Source organism: Chelon labrosus, assembly GCF_963514085.1.
Source record: "Chelon labrosus genome assembly, chromosome: 15".
Taxonomy (NCBI): domain Eukaryota; kingdom Metazoa; phylum Chordata; class Actinopteri; order Mugiliformes; family Mugilidae; genus Chelon; species Chelon labrosus.
The window spans coordinates 26,495,177-26,515,023 of NC_140348.1; the positions used below are offsets into that span (position 1 = coordinate 26,495,177).

The window sequence follows — 19,847 nt, forward strand, 5'->3', positions numbered from 1 at the left end:
GAGGCAGTGGCCAGCAGGTGGTGCTGCTGTCATTTCTGACTGCAGAACACAGAGATCCAGACAGAAGTCTGCTGCATGTTGCCTCCTTTTAAACCAGCTGATCACAGAGATCCAACAAGGAAGAAGTTTCTTTCTAAAGCTGAGCGTTGTGCAGGGTGACAGTTTCTAAACTAGAAGAGTGGATCTGAATGTGTGATTATTATAGTTTTTGTTGCTTAGAAAGTGCTAAATAAAACTGCTGTTGATCATTGATTCAATTAAAGGTCTATATGATGTGATTCTTTTTCTCCTTCACTGATCCCTCAGTGGGGAATTCTTTCTCTCCATTTAACCCATCCATTGGTTCACACAGCAGTGTGGACTCTGATCACTTTAGTGTGTCCATGCAGGAAGAAGCAGGAAAAGAGAAATGTGATGCTGTTTTTGAGGTTGTCATTCAGCAGCTTTCCTTGTCTGAAAATAGTTTCATTTGCTCATCATCCATGTTTAAACATTCAGTCTGTTTCTATCTCTGTGAATAAAGATGACAACAGAAAACAAACTCAGCACTTTCTACATTCTTTATTCATGCATGTTTGTTAGTTGGATGTTTTAGTGGAAAATCTCCCAGACTGATTGATATTGATGATGATAATGTGATATTGATAGTGACATTGTTCAGCTTGATCACTGAAACACAGTCTTAATGTGATAATCGCTGACAGCTGATCATGGACTGACATATTATATTTATTAAGCACATATCTGATATGTTTCCAGACCTCAACACCTTCAGCAGGTTTCATGAATCATGACTGTAACTCTGACTGAAAACACAACATGTTGTTGTTTGACGCACCAGATAGGTAAATGAGCTGCTGTGTGTGTTTTATAATGATATAATAATAATAAATTTCATTTAGAAAAGCGCCTTTCAAGGTACCCAAGGACACTGTACAAATTAGGTATAAGCAAGGAAGGACATACCATAAGGTGAACATGGATACAAGGATACACGGTACATAGAATGGCAAGACGCAGAGGAACATAAAACATAAAACACCCTCAGAGACACACAATAGTACACTGAGCACAAAGTGAAGACCAATTGTAGAGTAAAAAAGACAGATAAAAAAACAGGGAAAATAAAATAAGATAAAAGAGGCAGTACAAGTAGAGATCAGGGGGCTGACAGGTAAGCTAAGCTAAACTAAGCTAAACTAAGCATTTAACAAAGTTCTCAGGATAAAGATGTGATGCATGAACACTGCTCACACTGCATCTGTGTAACTTATTCAAAAACACACAATAAGTAGGTGAAACAAACCTTCAAACTGGATATTGATAGAAAGAATGTATTATGTTTCTTGGAGGATGTTTTGTTTAAATAATATCTGTTGTTATCCTTCGTGATGATTCCTGTGATCATTTTAATTATATCTGACCACGTATCTCACTTCCTCATACAGAGCAGATTTGAATATGTGAAGGATGCTCATCACATTCTGATGTAGACTGTTTAGATGCAGAGGACGGAACCAACACTAACTTTTAAAGGTAAATATATAAAACAAAATCTCACATGTAAAGATTATTAAGAAAGGAAAAAAAAATATAGGAAAATAAATGTATAAACTGAGCCACTCAAAGCAGCTTTCAAATGACACTTGCACAAATGTATTGAACTGTAGGTGTGAAGAATACTTCATTGAAACCAGTGGTTCAGGAAGTATTCAGATATTTCATTTATGTACATATACTACACTAGAATCAGATGATAATAATAATATTCCAGCATGAAAAACGAAGCTGATTTGATTTAGATTCTTCTTGAGAAATGTAAAGCCAGACTCAGAGACAGATTGGTGATTGGTTTCATTGAACATTATGTTTGAAAGTTGTCTCAGAATATTGTGCTTTTAGTTTTTTAGGCCAATCAATGACAAACATACTTATGAGGGAGGCAAACTGCATAATTAGGTGCAACACTCACCGCGGTCACTCCCTGTTTGAACTGCTGTGGTCCGTCAAATGGTTGAGGACAATAAAATCCAGAACTAAGAGGTTGAAAACTGCTTTTACCTCAGAGCTGTGGCCTCCATGGCTCTGCTGGTATCCAGTCACGTTGACACTTTAACACTGTTCATCAAGCAGATGGGTCCCTCCATATGAGCTGGGTCCTGCTCAAAGTTTCTTCCTGTTATATTTGGGTTTTTCGAGACACCGTCTCCTTCCTGCTTGCTCTGGGGCTTTAAGGCTAGGTTTTATAGAGTGTCTTGAGACAATTTGTTTTCTTGTTGATGCTGCATGAATAAAATATCATTGAATCATGCTGCTACTCTGATATTCTCCTCCTTTAATGTTACAATTGTTATCATGAAGCTACTTTTTAATGTTACATGTTTTACACTATGCTGCTGCTACTATTTTAAATCTTCACTTATTTATTAAGGCTTATTTGTCCTAATCTGATGTTATTTTATCGAGCTGACTTGTCTGGATCTTATATGGTTGTTTATAGAGCAGCCAAACACAATTTAATGAATAATGACAAAAAAGTTCATTTATTAATTCATTCATCACTGAATGTTCACATACGTACTGAACACCTTTATCCTGCAGTTGTTTCTTCCTTCCTCCTTGTTCACTCCAACATTTATACTGTACTAAAGGTATACTGTGTTCAACGTTGGATATTGATAGAAAGTCTGTTTTAAATTTGTAAGTTTGTTGGAGAATGTTTTGTTTAAATAATATCTGTTGATATCCTTCGTGATGATTCGTGTCATCATTTTAATTAGATCTGAACACGTATCGCACTTCCTCATACAGAGCAGATTTGAATATGTGAAGGATGCTCATCACATTCTGCCTTCTTTTGATCCGAGTGGCCATCTACTTACTCTCTTCTCAAGAGTCACATAAATATCCATCACAGACTGATGGACATTGATGATGATAATGTGATATTGATAGTGACATTGTTCAGCTTGATCACTGAAACACAGTCTTAATGTGATAATCACTGACAGCTGATCATGGACTGACATATTATATTTATTAACCACATATCTGATATGTTTCCAGACCTCAACACCTTCAGCAGGTTTCATGAATCATGACTGTAACTCTGACTGAAAACACAACATGTTGTTGTTTGATGCACCAGATAGGTAAATGAGCTGCTGTGTGTGTTTTAACAAAGTTCTCAGGAAAAAAGATGTGATGCATGAACAGTGGAAGGTTGTTGTTGTTAAGGGGAGCTGTGGAGTAGTGGTTAGAGGGGTCCCAGGTTCACCTCCTGCTGTGTCCATGTCTGAGGTACCCTGAGCAAGCATCTGACCCCCAAATTGCTCCCCGGAGGCAGTCTTTAGAGGCTGCAGCCCACTGCTCCAACTGTACACACTACTGTGTGAACAAATGGATGGGTCAAACAGCAGGAACTGAAATTTCCCCACTGGGAATTTTTCATTATATCTGACCTCATATCTCACTTCCTCATATGAGCAGATTTAAATGATCAGAAACCTGTTACGTGTCACATTCTGCTGTAGACTGTTTAGATGCAGAGGACAGAACCAACACTAGTGGGAGGAACTCATTCAGGTGAGATCTGACAACTTTTAGTAAATATATATAACATGTAGAGATTATTAAGACAGAACAAAAAAAAATGAATACATGAAAATAAATTAATAAATTGAGCCAATCAAAGCAGCTTTGAACTGTAGGTGTGAAGAATACCTCAGTGAATTCAGTGGCTCAGGAAGTATTCAGCTATTTCACTTATGTACATATACTATACTAGAAACAGATGATAATAATAATATTCCAGCATGGAAAATATAGTTGAATTAAAACTTTAAAAACTGTAACATGTTGTTGTTAAGTTGGCTGTGATCTAGTGGTTAGAGAAGCATCTTTGTTACTGTGAGGTTACTGGTTCAATCTCCTCTATGTCCATGACTGAGGTTCCTTGAGCAAACACCTGAAAGCTAACTGTTCACTTGGATGTGTTCAATGCAGAGAACAAACTCCTTGGATATGTGTTCACATATACTGTGTGTGTGTGTATATATATATATATATATAGAGAGAGAGAGAGAGAGAGAGAGAGAGTCAGTGTGTATCAAAACTGAAGGGGTTGACCTACCAGAAGGCAACATAGGTGATATCCAAGACAGCTACAAGTACCTTGGTATCCCACAGGCTAATGGAAACCACGTGGAAGTCATAAGCTGGCCAAAGGAGGAGATAGTAGCCGCAGACATCAAGACAAGAAAGCTCCTCCATGGCTCTGCTGGTATCCAGTCACGTTGACACTTTTACTCTGTTCATCAAGCAGATGGGTCCCTCCATATGAGCTGGGTCCTGCTCAAGGTTTCTTCCTGTTATATTTGGGTTTTTCTAGACACCGTCTCCTTCGTGCTTGCTCTGGGGCTTTAAGGCTAGGTTTTATAAAGTGGCTTGAGACAATTTGTTTTCTTGTTGATGCTACATGAATAAAATATCATTGAATCATGCTGCTACTCTGATATTCTCCTACTTTAATGTTACAATTGACTGCTGCTACTACTGTATTTTAAATGTTCACTTATTTATTAGGGCTTCTTTGTCCTAATTGGATGTTATTTTATCTAGTTGACTTGTCTGGGTCTTCAGACAAACACAATTTCATGAATAATGACAAAAAAAACTCATTTATTCATTCATTCATCATTGATTGTTCACATACGTACTGAACATCTTTATCCTGCAGTTGTTTCTTCCTTCCTCCTTGTTTCACTCCAACATTTATACTGTACTAAAGGTATACTGTGTTCAACGTACACCTCAAAGCTTCATGGAAATCACTGAATGACATCAGATAGATAATCTCTCTAATCTCTCAAACACCAGGATTCATACTGAACAATGGAACATTTCAACATCAGCAACTCATGGAACGGAAGTTATGATGAAAACTACTACATCTACACGTACTATCGTTCTTACTCCTATGTCCAATACTGCACTATTCTTGGCAACTCTTACGGGAAAGAGGCCTTCATCTTACATGTTTTTACATTGGTCATCATCTGCATCAGCCTTCCTTTGATCCTGTTGGCCATCTACTCACTCTCTTCTCTGGTGAGTCCATTATAACAGATGTATGTATTTATAATGATGTGTTGTGTACAGTCTGTCAGTAAATGATTGTCTTTGACTCGTCTCAGGTGTAAAAGTCTTGGTACATCTGGTTCTTAGATGGATAAATGTCTCTGACTGCAGTTTCTGGCCAGAGCCAGATGTCATATTTGGAGGAGGTGAAGTTCAGAACATGTTAACAACTGCTTTAGTTACTTTTACCAATGTTTTCCTGCAGGTCAGAAAGGATCACGGTGCTCCAGTCTACATCATCAACCTCCTCATTTCTGACATCATTCAGCTCCTCTGCATGATTGTTTGGGTGGCAAAGGAAAACTGCAGCAACATCTTCTATCATCTTTATAATTATGGTCTGGCGTCCAGTGTTGGCTTCATGGTGTGTATCTCCCTAGAAAGGTAACTATCTGTCTGATCCAGTTTGTGTGTATCTACGTCTGTGTCTAACCATTTTATTAGTGTATAATTCTGATGCTCCTCAAAGACTGTCTATGTGTGTCTGTCTTTCATTACAGGTATTTGGTCATTGCCTGGCCGCTGTGGTACAGATTCAGACGAACCATCAAGACCTCTCTGGTGGTCTCTGTCCTAGTCTGGATCCTTCCTCTTGTTTATGTCCTACTAACGTATTTCTGGGTTGATTCTGAGATCACAGAAACCATCGCTGCCGTCTTCCTCCTCCTCCCCCTCCCTCTGTTCATCTTCTTCCTGGGTGGGACTCTTAAAGCCCTGTCTACATCCCTCAGTGTCTCCTCTGATGAAAAACGAAGAATTGTGTCAGTTTTGGTCGTGGTGCTGCTTATTTACACACTGATGTTCCTGCCCAGAGTCATTTTTTTTCTGGCAAGAAGAGACAGAATGAGCTCTAGCTTCACCATTGTGTGTTTCAGCTTTCTTGAGTTGAGTCCTCTTGCAGACTTGATTTTGTACATTTTCATTAGGAAAGGAACCACAGACAAGCTTCTGGCCTCACTGTGTTGTTGCAGAATGCAGTTCAGGAATCATCAGATGAACAGCATGAATAACGACAGCATATACACAGTCAGCTTCATGTAGGCAGGAAGTAGAAGTTTTAGTTTAGTTGTTGTAGTAGGAGGCAGTGGCCAGCAGGTGGTGCTGCTGTCATTTATGACTGCAGAACACAGAGATCCAGGCAGAAGTCTGCTGCATGTTGCCTCCTTTTAAACCAGCTGATCACCAACTGTTGTACAGCTGACACTGAGACAGTAGAGATCCAACAAGGAAGAAGTTTCTCTCTAAAGTTGAGCGCTGTGCAGGGTGACAGTTTCTAAACTAGAAGAGTGGATCTGAATGTGTGATTATTATAGTTTTTGTTGCTTAGAAAGTGCTAAATAAAACTGCTGTTGATCATTGATTCAATTAAAGGTCTATATGATGTGATTCTTTTTCTCCTTCATTGATTCCTCAGTGGGGAATTCTTTCTCTCCATTTAACCCATCCATTGGTTCACACAGCAGTGTGGACTCTGATCACTTTAGTGTGTCCATGCAGGAAGAAGCAGGAAAAGAGAAATGTGATGCTGTTTTTGAGGTTGTCATTCAGCAGCTTTCCTTGTCTGAAAATAGTTTCATTTGCTCATCATCCATGTTTAAACATTCAGTCTGTTTCTATCTCTGTGAATAAAGATGACAACAGAAAACAAACTCAGCACTTTCTACATTTTTTATTCATGCATGTTTGTTAGTTGGATGTTTTAGTAGAAAATCTCCCAGACTGATTGATATTGATGATGATAATGTGATATTGATAGTGACATTGTTCAGCTTGATCACTGAAACACAGTCTTAATGTGATAATCGCTGACAGCTGATCATGGACTGACATATTATATTTATTAAGCACATATCTGATATGTTTCCAGACCTCAACACCTTCAGCAGGTTTCATGAATCATGACTGTAACTCTGACTGAAAACACAACATGTTGTTGTTTGATGCACCAGATAGGTAAATGAGCTGCTGTGTGTGTTTTAATAAGTTCACAGGAAAAAAGATGTGATGCATGAACAGTGGAAGGTTGTTGTTGGTAAGGGGAGCTGTGGAGTAGTGGTTAGAGGGGTCCCAGGTTCGCCTCCTGCTGTGTCCATGTCTGAGGTGCCCTGAGCAAGCATCTGACCCCCAAATTGCTTCCCAGCTGAAGTCCTTAGAGGCTGCAGCCCACTACTCCACTTGTACACACTACTGACTGAAAACACAATATGTTGTTGTTTGATGCACCAGATAGATGCATCTCTGATATTTATAAATTCACACAAACAAAAGTATCTTATGAAACATAAAAATAAAGATGAAGCCAAATCCTTAAACTGGATATCGATATAGAAAGTCTGTTTGTCTTGGAGGATGTTTTGTTGAAAGAATATCCACTGATGTCTTACCTGATTATTGTGATATTCATTCAATTATATCTGACCTCATATTCCACTTCCTCATCTGAGGAAATTTAAACTTGTGAAGCCTTCTACATTTCACATCTTTTGTCAAATGTCGAAATCATTAAGGGGGGAAAAAGAACTGCAAAGAGTCCTTCAAATAAATCGATAAACCCAAATATTAATTCTCTAATCTGTTCCATTCACTGAAAATTATTTTACAGCTTACATGTGATATATAGTTGCTGTTCTCATACACATTTTGTATAGACATTCCTATTCCATTTTTTATTATTTATGTTAATTCTTTCTGATTCCTGTTAATTTAACATTTGTGTGCTGAATTTAATCACGTGAGCTCAAAGTGGGGATTGTAATGGACATTTTTCTCACAATCAATCCATGGTTTAGAAGGTGCTTTAACCTCTAAGTATGTTGAGGTACATGTCATATGTTCTATTGTATTCTGGAGTTCTTTCAGTTCAGTTCAGTTCAGTTCAATTCAGTTCAGTTCAATTCAATTCAGTTCAATTCAATTTTATTTATATAGCATCAATAACAATACAAATTGTCTCAAGAGGCTTTACAAAACCTGGCCTGAAACCCTCAGAGCAAGCCTGAAGGCAACGGTGGCAAGGAAAAACTCCCTTTTAACAGGAAGAAACCTTGAGCAGAACCCAGCTCATATGGAGGGACCTATCTGCCTAAGGCCAGCCGGGTACAGACAGAAAAGAGAGAGAATAGTAGGAGAAACGAGATAAACAGACATCTGTCATAGATACATACATCTAACTAAAGTGTACATGTGGAATCTTATGATACAAAATGATGTTTCATGACATGATGTTTCAGAGAACTGGGAGCCAGAGAGCTGAAAGAAGTGAACAATGCAACCTCCAATATAAGTATAATAAGTAGAAAACACATCTAGACTGCTCATTGTTCACTCTCAATGCTTGATGCTTTGTCCGTGCTGTGATTTAAACAGGAAGCAGCTAAAGGCCTCTCTCTCATTGGCTAATGTTAATGTTGATGAATCCACTGAACAACCATGGTGTGATGGACAAAGACACTGCTCTCCAAGAAGAACATTTCTAAACATCATGTGGACAAGACAGAAGACTATTAGGACATTGTTTAGTGGACAGATGAGACCAAAGTAGAATAGTTTGGTTTAAATGAGATGAAACAACATTGCATTCCAGCATCAGAACCTCATCTAATGTCTAATGTCCTGGTTTGGGCCTGTTCTGCGGCATCTGGGCCATAGTATACTGTGTCATAACAAAATGTATTAGTATATGTTATAATACATCATCGTATTATATAACACCTTAGTATATTATGATATAAAACTGTCTTTTTATAGTATAAATATCTTGTATAGCATGTTTTAAAATAGCATAGCATAGTATGTCATAAAAATTGAATAAATTGTGTTACACAACACCATAGGATGTTACAAAAAGTCATAGTACAGCATGCCCTGTACAATATTATAGCATAAGACATCATAATAATGCATGTTATAAAATGTAATAGAATGCCTTAAACTTGTCATAGTATGTGATAATACATCATGGCATAGTATGTAGTAAACTATATTGTGTTATAGAATGTCATAGAACACATAGTGGGGTGGCTGTGGCTTGGTAGGTCAAACCACAGGGTTAGAAGTTTGGGATGGCTGCTGCCATCAAGGAGTGTCATTGCTATGGGGTGGGGGTGCCTGGTCTGGTCTAGGTGGGTGCTACATGTCTGAGGGCGTATTCACACCAGGAAGGTCCGTTAGTTCACTGGTTTGGTCCGGACCAATTTTTTTTATCTTTTTTTTTTTTTAGTGCGGTTCGCTTTCACACTGTGATTAATTGCAACCGGACCAGAATTTATAAACAAAAACACATGTGCTAAGGTCGTTCAGCCATTGGCTGGTAAACGTATAGGCGGGGTAAAGAAGGAAGCCAAATGTCCCACGTAAATAGGCTACAATGGAGACTTTGCGTTTTTTTTTCACTTTAACACGGCATTGTTCAGCTGAGCGCTGGAATCCCCTCTCTCTCATTTGTTTACTAAAAATCTTATATACTTCTGCATTTTTATGTGTTTTCTCCAGCATTTGAGATATCTGGACATCTGCCCAGATATCTAGGAGGCAGCGTGTCTCCTCAGAGCTCGGTTAAGCCACGGCTCATCTCTACCTAACCTACCTGCGTTTGTTTGCTTCACGTGTCTCTCTCTGTTGTGTGTGTCACTGGGCTATCCTACATTTCCCATAATGCGCGAAAACTACGGGAAACTACGGGAGCTCGTCAAATCCAAAAAGGTAGATTTTTGCAACTTGGGTCGGATCGAGGTCGGGCTGCTTTCACACCATAAAGGAACCGCACCAGGGTTCGGTAGGAACCGCTCCGAGACCACCTCCTCAGCTGGGTCTCGGTCCGCTTGTTTGGTCCGCACCAGAGTTCGAGTGATTGTATTCACACCAGTCAAAAAGGTCCGAACCAAGCAAGGAAACGAACTTGAGTTCGTTTTAATCGAACTAAACAAGGCAGGTGTGAATACACCCTAAGTAACATCCACACCAATGAATGCCAGGTCCAAAGGTTTCCCAGCAGAACACTGAATTGTCACAAGATGGTCAATGTGCTAATATAGCATGTCTTAAAAATGTCATAGTATAGTAGGCTATGTTACAGTAGTAGGCTATCACAATGTAGTCATAAAACATCATAATCATCTTTATTACTACAGCACTTTTTAAAATGTATGTCATACAAATGTCATTGTATAGCATGTCATGAATAACATCAAGAACTCTAAATCACGTCCAGAACATGACTCTTGTTGTTCTTCTTCTTCTGTGGTGGCCACATCTACAGTCTGACTATCATTTTACAAAAGGTTCATGAGTCTAATTTAAGTTACACAACACACATAGACTTCTTACTCTTCAAGACCAGACTATTAAAGTGTAGGATCAACTATTTTCACACTATTTAAATTAAAATGTGGCCTTTTACTGTGGTTCTCTGAAGGGTAAGGAGCTCTTACAAAACCAACCAGTGAAGAATAAATCAGACCAAAGCAAATCATCCATCAACACTGTCACTCACAATCTGACCAATCCAATCAATAATCAATGACAAATAAAGCCGACTCCAGCTACTGCTCCAGTGAAATAAATATGTGGATGAAACAGGAGTAAAAACATCTGGAGTCTACTGTTTCTACAAAGACAAGAGGACATTAGAATCTAGTTGGAATGAACATCTACACAACAACAGGAAGGACTGTTGATGCTGGCAGGTTGACATGTGTCTGAATCATTCATGAGGGACTGGACTTGATTTGTTGGAGCTCTGTGAAGAGTTGAAGTGCAGCTCTGGTGATGGTCTTAAATGGAGACCATGTGGATGAAGCTCTCCTCTCCACCTCCCAGTAACATGGTCCAGTCAGAGTCTGCTTCAGCCTCTGTTTAATCAGGACACGGCTCATCCTTTCACAACACACACTGTCCTGCTTACTGTTGCCTCCATCTGTAGAGAGGAGGAGAAAGAAGAGAGGAGGTGAACAAGTGTTTCCAGAGTCTCCCTTCATCATCACATCCAGTAGAAAGAACAGCAGGGATTTCAGTCCTGTTCAGAGCAGCAGTGGAGCAGCTGTGGAGCTCAGCCAGCTTCCTTTCAGCTTCATGTTAACGTGTTGGAGTGAACACACACAGACCTGCAGAGACTTTTAGCATCAAGTCTGTTTCCTCTGCAGATTTGACTAATAAACTGCTGAGAGTCCTGAACGCTTCATTACTGCACCAACACTTTAGTGATGTATTTACTGCTGCTCCATTTAAACAAAGATCAGCTGACTAATAAACATGGAGGCTGTCATTGAAGAGATCTGATCAAACTAATGACACATGTGATGACTCTGCTCATGGTTATTAAATGTAATGCTGGTTCTGTGATGTGCAGGCTACAGTTGGACTGATCTCAGAGCTGTGATCAGTTGTTGATCAGATTTGATGAATGACCACCACTGTCTCTACACATCTTGGAAGGCTGTCAGCTGGAATCCAGCTGTATTTCCTGGACACATCAACACAACAACACTCATCTTCACATCAACTCAAATACGTGATCACAACAAACTCCTGACTCATCTGATTGGCTGACTGCTATCTCTCTCACTGAGAAGCTGCAGGTTTACAGGAAACACTGGATCTTTGATACTAACTGTGTTTTAGGACAATACTGATGAAAGCAGCATGGACTGACTGGAACCCTCTACTCACTCCAGAGTTTCCAGTTTACAGTCTGGATTCTTCACAAGATCAAGAAGCTGCTTCACATCTGAATCCTTCAGGTTGTTTCTACTCAGGTCCAGATGTTTCAGATGGGAGGGGTTGGACTTCAGAGCTGAGACCAGAGAAGCACAGCTGATCTCTGACAAACTGCAGCTCCTCAATCTGAATAAAGAATGTGAGTTCAGAAAACAAAGTTAATTTTCACTGTTGTTGACAGAGTTTCAGAATCAGTCATCCAGTGGAGGATTTTTCTTCTTTTATGAAGTTTTGAAATCTAGAGCTCAACATGGCTCTGCCACAGTCAATGGACTAAACCACAGAAGAAGAAAACAGACTTTACCATGAAGAACCTCAGTGTGGATCTGTAGAATATCAGCCTGCTGTCTGCACTTTAGAGTCACCGCAACTTTACCATCAAATTAATTTCAGCACACAAATAAAACATGGAGTCTGACCCCACACTCTCCAGTCTACAGTCTGGATGCTCCAGAAAGCCACACAGCTGCTTCACTCCTGAATCCTTAAGGCTGTTGTAACTCAGGTCCAGATGTTTCAGATAGGATGGGTTGGACTTCAGAGCTGAGACCAGAGAATCACAGCTGACGTCTGACAATGTGCACCACCTCAGTCTGAATAAAGAATAAAAGATGAAATGATTGATGATCAATCAGATGTGTTGAGGTCTGAAATGTGTCCTGATCAATGAGCTGTTCTCTAAAATGAGTAGAGTGACTTTGTCCTTGTGTTATTTTGAATCTTCATCATGTCAGCCTTCTACAGACATCATCCAAACATCAGCACAATATTGAGACCATGTTTCATGTCAACACAGATCAATAAGATGCTGCTGACCTCATTACAGGATCAATATCTCCTCACATATGTTGGAATACAAACTGTCGATTAGTTCTTTGATTCCAGGACTTCCTTCTTCCTGGATTTCAGAACTCCCCTCCCCAGAGGAGTGAGACGCTATGGAGAAGAACTGTCAATTGGCCTCATAGAGGTTCTGGTCAACTGCAAAGCGATTCAGGAAAGGAAAGCTGGATTTAGCTCATGCTGTGTTCAGTCTATGAGGAGAACTGCTGACCCGGACTGGGGATTTTGGATTTCCTGAACCCTGAGCCATCATGTCCACGAAGAATGGGGCAGAGGATAAGGACTCTTCCTGGCGCCTCCCTTGGGAGGTTTTAGTTGGCTAGGGCAGGTGGGAGAAGACCCCGGGATATCAACTGGTCTAGGGATGACTAAGGATCCCCCAGGAAGAGGTGGAATGTGTTGTTTGGGAGATGGGCGCCTGGAATTCAATGTTTTAGCACTATGATCCAATCTCAAATAAGCAGATGATAATGAATGGATGGACAGATCTTGATCTGGTTTGTGATCAGACCCACCAGCGATGACTGAGTAGATACTTGCTGATGTTCAGTAACATGATGCTCCTTCATTTAAACTCTTTGAGCTCATTTTCTATCTGACAGTCCTGACAAGAGAACTCATCTAAACTAGATCGTCAGTCTTCAGAAACCTGATAATAAAAAAAATTTAACTGACCCCAGAGTCTCCAGTTTACAGTTTGGACTTTCAAGTCCAGCAGACAGCAGCTTCACTCCTGAATCCTGCAGGTTGGAGTTTAAACTCAGTTCCAGTTCTTTCAGATGGGAGGGGTTGGACTTCAGAGCTGAGGCCACAACTTCACAGTGACTCTCTGAGAGTTCACAGCTACAAAGTCTGTTATAAGACAAATATATAAAATATGTTATAAGACATTTCTATGAAAAAAATAGTCAGATGTAAAAATATGAGAAATAAATAGAAGAACTGTGTTCATTCATTGAACAGCTTTAAACACCTGGAGAACATCTGGGAATAAATACAACTGACTGTAATGTTTGCAGTGAATAAGTGGAGCACTGATTGAAGAAGAATGAGAACATCTGAAGAACTAAATTACTCATCTCCACTGACTGATTCTGTTAATGATCACATCAGGACTCACCGAGCCTTTCTGCAGTTACTCAAAGTTGGGATTAGTCTCCGTCGTCCCTCCATTGATGTTCTGTACTGACCCAGGTCCAACTCATCCAGAACCTCCTCTGACATCTGCAGCATATAGGCCAGAGCTGAGCAGTGGATCTCAGAAAGTTTCTTCTTGGTTTTGTTCCCTGACTTCAGGAAATCTTGGATCTCCTGATGAACGGAGAGGTCATTCATCTCCACCAGACAGTGGAATATGTTGATGCTTCTGTCAGGAGAGATTTTACCAGTGTTCATCTTCTTTAGCTTGTTGATGGCTCTCTGGATGTTTTCTGGACTGTTCTCTGTCTGACCCAGCAGACCTCCTAAGAGTCTCTGGTTGGACTCCAGAGAGAGGCCATGAAGGAAGCGAACTAACAAGTCCAGATGACCATTTTTACTCTCCAGGGATTTCTCCATCACTATGTTCAGAAATTCATCCGGAGGCGAGTTATTGTAATTTCTTCCCAGGAAGTCCTCCAGCACCTGTGTCTTCCTGTTGGTGTAACAGTGGATCATGTAGACTGCAGCCAGAAACTCCTGAACGCTCAGATGGATAAAGCAGAACACCTTGTCCTGGTACAGTCCTCTCTCTTCTTTAAAGATCTGTGTGAACACTCCTGAGTACACTGAGGCTGATCTGATATTGATGCCACACTCTGTCAGGTCTGATTCATAGAAGACCAGGTTTCCTTCCAGCAGCTGATCAAAAGCCAGTTTTCCCAGAAACTCAATCATCTCCCTGGTCTCTGGACTCCAATGTGGATCTGTCTCAGCTCCTCCATCATACTTGACTTTCTTCACTTTGGCCTGAACCACCAGGAAGTGGATGTACATCTCAGTCAGGGTCTTGGGCGGCTCTTCTCTCTCTCTGGTTTCCAACACATCCTCTAGAACTGTAGCAGTGATCCAGCAGAAGACTGGGATGTGACACATGATGTGGAGGCTTCGTGATGTCTTGATGTGGGAGATGATCTTGCTGGCCTGCTCCTCATCTCTGAATCTCTTCCTGAAGTACTCATCCTTCTGGGGGTCAGTGAACCCTCTGACCTCTGTCACCATGTCAACACAATCAGGAGGGATCTGACTGGCTGCTGCAGGTCGTGTGGTTATCCAGAGGCGAGCAGAGGGAAGCAGTTTCCCCCTGATGAGGTTTGTCAGCAGCACATCCACTGAGGTGGACTCTGTAACATCAGTCAGGATCTCAGTGTTGTGGAAGTCCAGAGGAAGTCGACACTCATCCAGACCGTCAAAGATGAACACAACCTGGAACTCTTCAAAGCTGCAGATTCCTGCTTCTTTGGTGTCAGTAAAGAAGTGATGAACAAGTTCCACCAAGCTGAACTTTCTCTCTTTCAACACATTCAGCTCTCTGAAAGTGAATGGAAATATGAAGAGGATGTCCTGGTTGGCTTTGTCTTCAGCCCACTCCAGAGTGAACTTCTGTGTTAAGACTGTTTTCCCAATGCCAGCCACTCCCTTTGTCATCACTCTTCTGATTGGTCCATGTCTTCCAGGTGAGGCTTTAAAGAGGTCTTCTTGTCTGATGATTGTTTCTGGTCTGTGTGGTTTCCTGGATGCTGTTTCAATCTGTCTGACCTCATGTTCATCATTGACCTCTGCAGTCCCTCCCTCTGTGATGTAGAGCTCTGTGTAGATCTCATTCAGAAGGGTTGAGTTTCCCGCTTTAGCAATCCCCTCAAACACACACTGGAACTTCTCCTTCAGAGTAGATTTAAGTTTATGTCCACAGAGTCCTGAATGAACAAACAATAAATAAGATGAATGAATAAACTCTCCAGTAAATATTCCAACATGTCATTGCTCTAAAGAATGAGTGTGTGAATATATCTTGGTTCATCTCTGGAGACATTAGTAAATGTCCCATTTCTCCAGCAGCTTCAATGTTTACAGAAATCCTCTTACTGCTCTGCAGACAGTCAGCCAGCTCCTCCTGCTTCATTCTCCTCAGGAAGTTCACTGTGATCTTCAGTAATGCCTCTCTGCTGCTCCTCCTCTGTTCTTCATCCTCACCCTCCAACACCTCCTCATCCTCCCTCTGATTCTCTGAGCATTCTGGGTAATCTGGACTCAGAACCTTCTGGATCTTCTTCAGCTCGTTCTTCACAAAAGTGATGATGTTGTCCTCCAGCAGCTGGAACAGAATATGATATGAATGACACAGGCAGACTGAAATCATGGAGACAAACATGAGATCCATGTTGGACACACTGACAATCCACTGGTCTACAAAGTGCAGCATGGAGATGATGAAAAGTAGTTGTTGTACATGTACAGACCAGAAAGATGGAGTCCAGGTGTGTTTGATGCTGCTGGGCAGACTGACCACTGAGAACCTCTGAGCTCTGCTGGTGGACTCTGTGGACCAATCATCAACAATTAGCTCTCATCCATTAGAAGATTGAAGACACTATTCTGCTTCAAATAGCCACTTTCATGCCAAGATTAACCTCTTCCAAGTTTATTTAGTTTATAGGTTAAAAAAGAATTAAAACAGCCGCTTCCTCTGTTTGCTCCTGTTTTTTTCAGGCCAATCAGTTTTAATATTTGCTTCAGCCCTTGCAGCATGTAAATACAATGAATTAGGTTCTTTATCCTACTTGCAGAGGATAAATTAGTCTGTTTGTGTCCCCACACCTTCACCATTGTTTTAAACAATCTTAGTCACTTGATGCCCCAGGACAACATAGTACCTCACACTACCAAGCAATCTGCATTGAGTCAGCATGATCCTTGGCTCTTTTTTATGACGTATGTAATGTTACTGTAACAACCCATGTAAAGTGCCATACACTCAGCTCTGTGTTACCGTAAAGCCCTATTCACAAGACCTTACAGTTTCTCATTCTTATTCAGCATGTCTGTGTCTTTATGCTTTATGTCTTTCTATTATCTTCTGAAAACTGGTGTTGCTGATACAGAGATGTCAGAAGTAAAAGTATGACACAAACGTGTTGTATAACCTCAATGACAGCAAGAGTGACAAACCATATTTAACTCAAAGAGGAAGAGAGATGAAAGTAGGACCATCAGCTCCTCATGTAAGGGAGCTTTCCTGGTATTTTACCTGTCTGTAGCAGAGCCACATCCTTCTTTGAAATCAGTCCAAATGTCCTTAGACCAGTTGCTTTTAAAGGACACACAGCTGGATGCATGTGCAACAGACTCTGCTGTATAATGAGTCCTTACAGAAAAACAACACAAATTAAATGTCTTAAATTATTCAGTACAATTAAATCTTTTAATGATGATTATTATTTACCTCTTAAGCCCTGGGGTGCAGGGAGGTGAAGCTCGCCTAAAAAGATGAAAAAATCAGGAATAGCTCCAAAACTATCAGGTTCATATGAATGACCCATGTCTTTATGGACAGGTAAGACTTCAGAGAATGACCAAATAACCAAGGCACCCAAATTGGGCCAAACTGGATTTTTACCTAGTGAAAGGGAATCTGGCAACAAATATTCACAATCCCACCATTGGCAATTTAATTTAGCCTGAACATCATCAAATTCCACCTAGAATACATACATTTTTAGTTCATCTACATGGCTGTTATGCCGGAATTTAACTTCCCAGGGAAACCAGTCACCAGGACCTGTAACATGTCAACTTTCAGTACAAGATGGTTGTATAGTGTTTTATTATCTTTAGTTCCACCAAATGTTCCTAGATGGAAAAAAGGACCATGTATGACATTGCAGCAAATGACTCAGATTCTCAGGCAAGTCATAATGTGGTGCACAGTTGATGGAGGATAATATAGACAGGCTCAAAAAGACCACAAAATGTAATAAAACAAAATCAATTGCGTTTGTAATGAGCTGTTTTGGGATCTGATGAAATTCTGAGGAATGAGAAACTCTGACCTGCTGACTGTCAAATTCAAGTTTGGCTGTCTGTTTTCTTTAATAGCTGAGACTAGCTGGTTTACACCATCTATGTCATGATTTGTATCAATGGAAAGAGTAGTTTCAAATGTTATAGGTAAGTAAATATTGTTAATAGCAATAATTAATTCCTATCAATATTCATTCATTCATTCATCTTCTGTAACTGTTTATTGTTGTGAAGGGTCACAGGGTCTACTGGAGCCCAGCTGTCATACACCCTAGGGTACACCCTGGACAGGTTGCTAGTCTATCACAGGGCTAACACAGAGAGACAGACAAGCATTCACACTCACACGCACACCTACAGAATCACCAGTTAACCTAACCAGCATGTCTTTGGATGGTGGGAGGAAGCCGGAGCACCCGGAGAGAACCCACGCAGACACAGAGAGAACATGCAAACTCCACACAGAAAGGCCCAGTCGGCCCATGGATTCGAACCCTGATTCTTCTCACTGTGAGGCATCAGTGCAAACCACCTCGCCACTGTTCCACCCCGCCTATCAATATTATTATTAATTATTAGAATAACCATATTTGCTACTACACACCCCAAAAAACGCTTCAGCCATGTGAGGCACAGTACTTGGCAATTGTTCATACCTTTGCAATATTAATTTTAACATTTTGACTCATACTAAAAAATATGAAAATTTGCTTAGACTGGCATAAGATTTATATTTTCAGAACCATTAGTCTATTACAGTAGTAGACATCCAACTGTACTTACAAATAAGTGCATTCAGAGAAAATTAATTATTCAAAAAATTGAACTATTTGAGAGAGTCTGAGATATCAATAACCATCACTTAAAGTCTCCATAGTGTTACACTAAGAATTGATTAGTACTATTGCTGCTAACCAGTCATGTTGAACCTACTTTAGGATTTCAGTCCAGCACTTGAATACCAAGTATTCAAAGCACTCTCGTCACTTATGTGGCGGTTAATTCAAGTGTTCCTCTTTTTAACTGAAAAAGTTACAAACCTAACTGTTTTTGTCACATGTTCTGGAATGAGTCAACTTCTGGAGATATTCCTCTTTCTTTTACTGCTGAGCATTTCAGTTAGTGTATGGCTTAGGCTTTAAGCTACACTATAAGGCTGCCAACACAACACCGTAACCACTCACACTAGGGCTGCTCGATTTTGGAAAAAATGAGAATCACGATTTTTTTGGTCAAGATTGAAATCACGATTCTTCAAACGATTCTTTTTGAGTTTGAAAATAAAATGCATTTATTAGGCATTTCGGCAAAAAAAAACTCACTGTAACCCCCCCCCCCTCCCCCCCGCGTTCAATTTGGCAGAGACCCAGAGGTGCGCGCCCCCCTCCCCTTTCCCTTTCTCACGCACACCTTCTATGCACGGCACCTTCTCAGAAAGCAGGGGCACCTGCAGCTCCAGGGGGCGACAATTTGCCAGTTCCCCACACAGATATGACAGATAATAGAAAACCATGTAGCGGCGCAGATGTATTTGTTTATTTATTTTTTTTCCAAGTGCTCGTGCCGCCCCCCTTGTGTCATGAAAAAATGCCGCCCCGGGCGACTGCCCGGTTCGCCCGTGCCTAAAACCGCTACTGGGCGCAGATATCACACTGTAGCACATTTTGCACATTTTGCACATTATGTGGGCCTGTGCTTCGTCGGGTGTTGCCATACAAGAGAACTTGTTTTACCCTTTTTATCGACCAAACGGGACCGTCCTACCTCTGCCATCTCGCTCGCGCTGTTTTCTGAATAAGTGTTGAGTGTTGCAGGTCACCACGCACACACACACAGAGCTCGTGGGGCCACGTTGAATGCTCTGGGGGAGCGACTGAATTGCGCATGCGCGTCTCTTTCATTAAAACCTCACAGACAACGGAAAATGGCAAAAGAATCGTTCCAACTCGATTTTATTAATTTGGAGATCGTTTGAACCAAGAATCGAAATTGTGATCAAAATTCGATTAATTGCACAGCCCTAACTCACACCACTGTTGTATTGTATAACTGAATCTCATCTTCACTTTCAGACACGAAAAGTAAGAAACCTGTGTCGAGAAATGTATTTCTTCAGCAGCACAGAGCCTAAAGCCTGGCTACTTTATATGCAG

The 19,847-nt window shown here is 40.6% G+C and overlaps 2 protein-coding genes across 2 annotated transcripts; one reads left to right on the forward strand and one right to left on the reverse strand.

The window, feature by feature from the left end:
- Nucleotides 1-4,893: 4,893 nt before the first annotated feature.
- On the forward strand, nt 4,894-6,213 carry LOC311500082 (G-protein coupled receptor 4-like; the record flags this gene model as incomplete). The annotated part of the gene is made up of 3 exons (XM_084561258.1): nt 4,894-5,109; nt 5,345-5,523; nt 5,640-6,213. The coding sequence occupies 3 exons, from the start codon at nt 4,894-4,896 to the stop codon at nt 6,178-6,180; spliced, it is 936 nt and encodes a 311-aa protein (XP_084417384.1). The 3' UTR covers nt 6,181-6,213.
- A 5,001-nt stretch (nt 6,214-11,214) lies between these two features.
- Nucleotides 11,215-18,345, reverse strand: LOC311500723 (protein NLRC3-like). The gene is made up of 4 exons (XM_084562296.1): nt 15,760-18,345; nt 13,817-15,590; nt 13,372-13,548; nt 11,215-12,446 (listed from the first exon to the last, which is right to left on the reverse strand). Exons 1-4 carry the CDS (start codon nt 16,094-16,096, stop codon nt 12,215-12,217), a joined length of 2,520 nt encoding a protein of 839 aa, XP_084418422.1. The 5' UTR covers nt 16,097-18,345; the 3' UTR covers nt 11,215-12,214.
- Nucleotides 18,346-19,847: the final 1,502 nt, after the last annotated feature.

Coding starts and splice junctions, on each gene's coding strand:
- LOC311500723 (XM_084562296.1), bottom strand. CDS start 16,096: ATGCTGCACTTTGTAGACCAGTGGATTGTCAGTGTGTCCAACATGGAT. Junction 15,591..15,759: donor GGCTGACTGTCTGCAGAGCA/GTAAGAGGATTT, acceptor TTGTTCATTCAG/GACTCTGTGGACATAAACTT. Junction 13,549..13,816: donor AGTAACTGCAGAAAGGCTCG/GTGAGTCCTGAT, acceptor GTCTTATAACAG/ACTTTGTAGCTGTGAACTCT.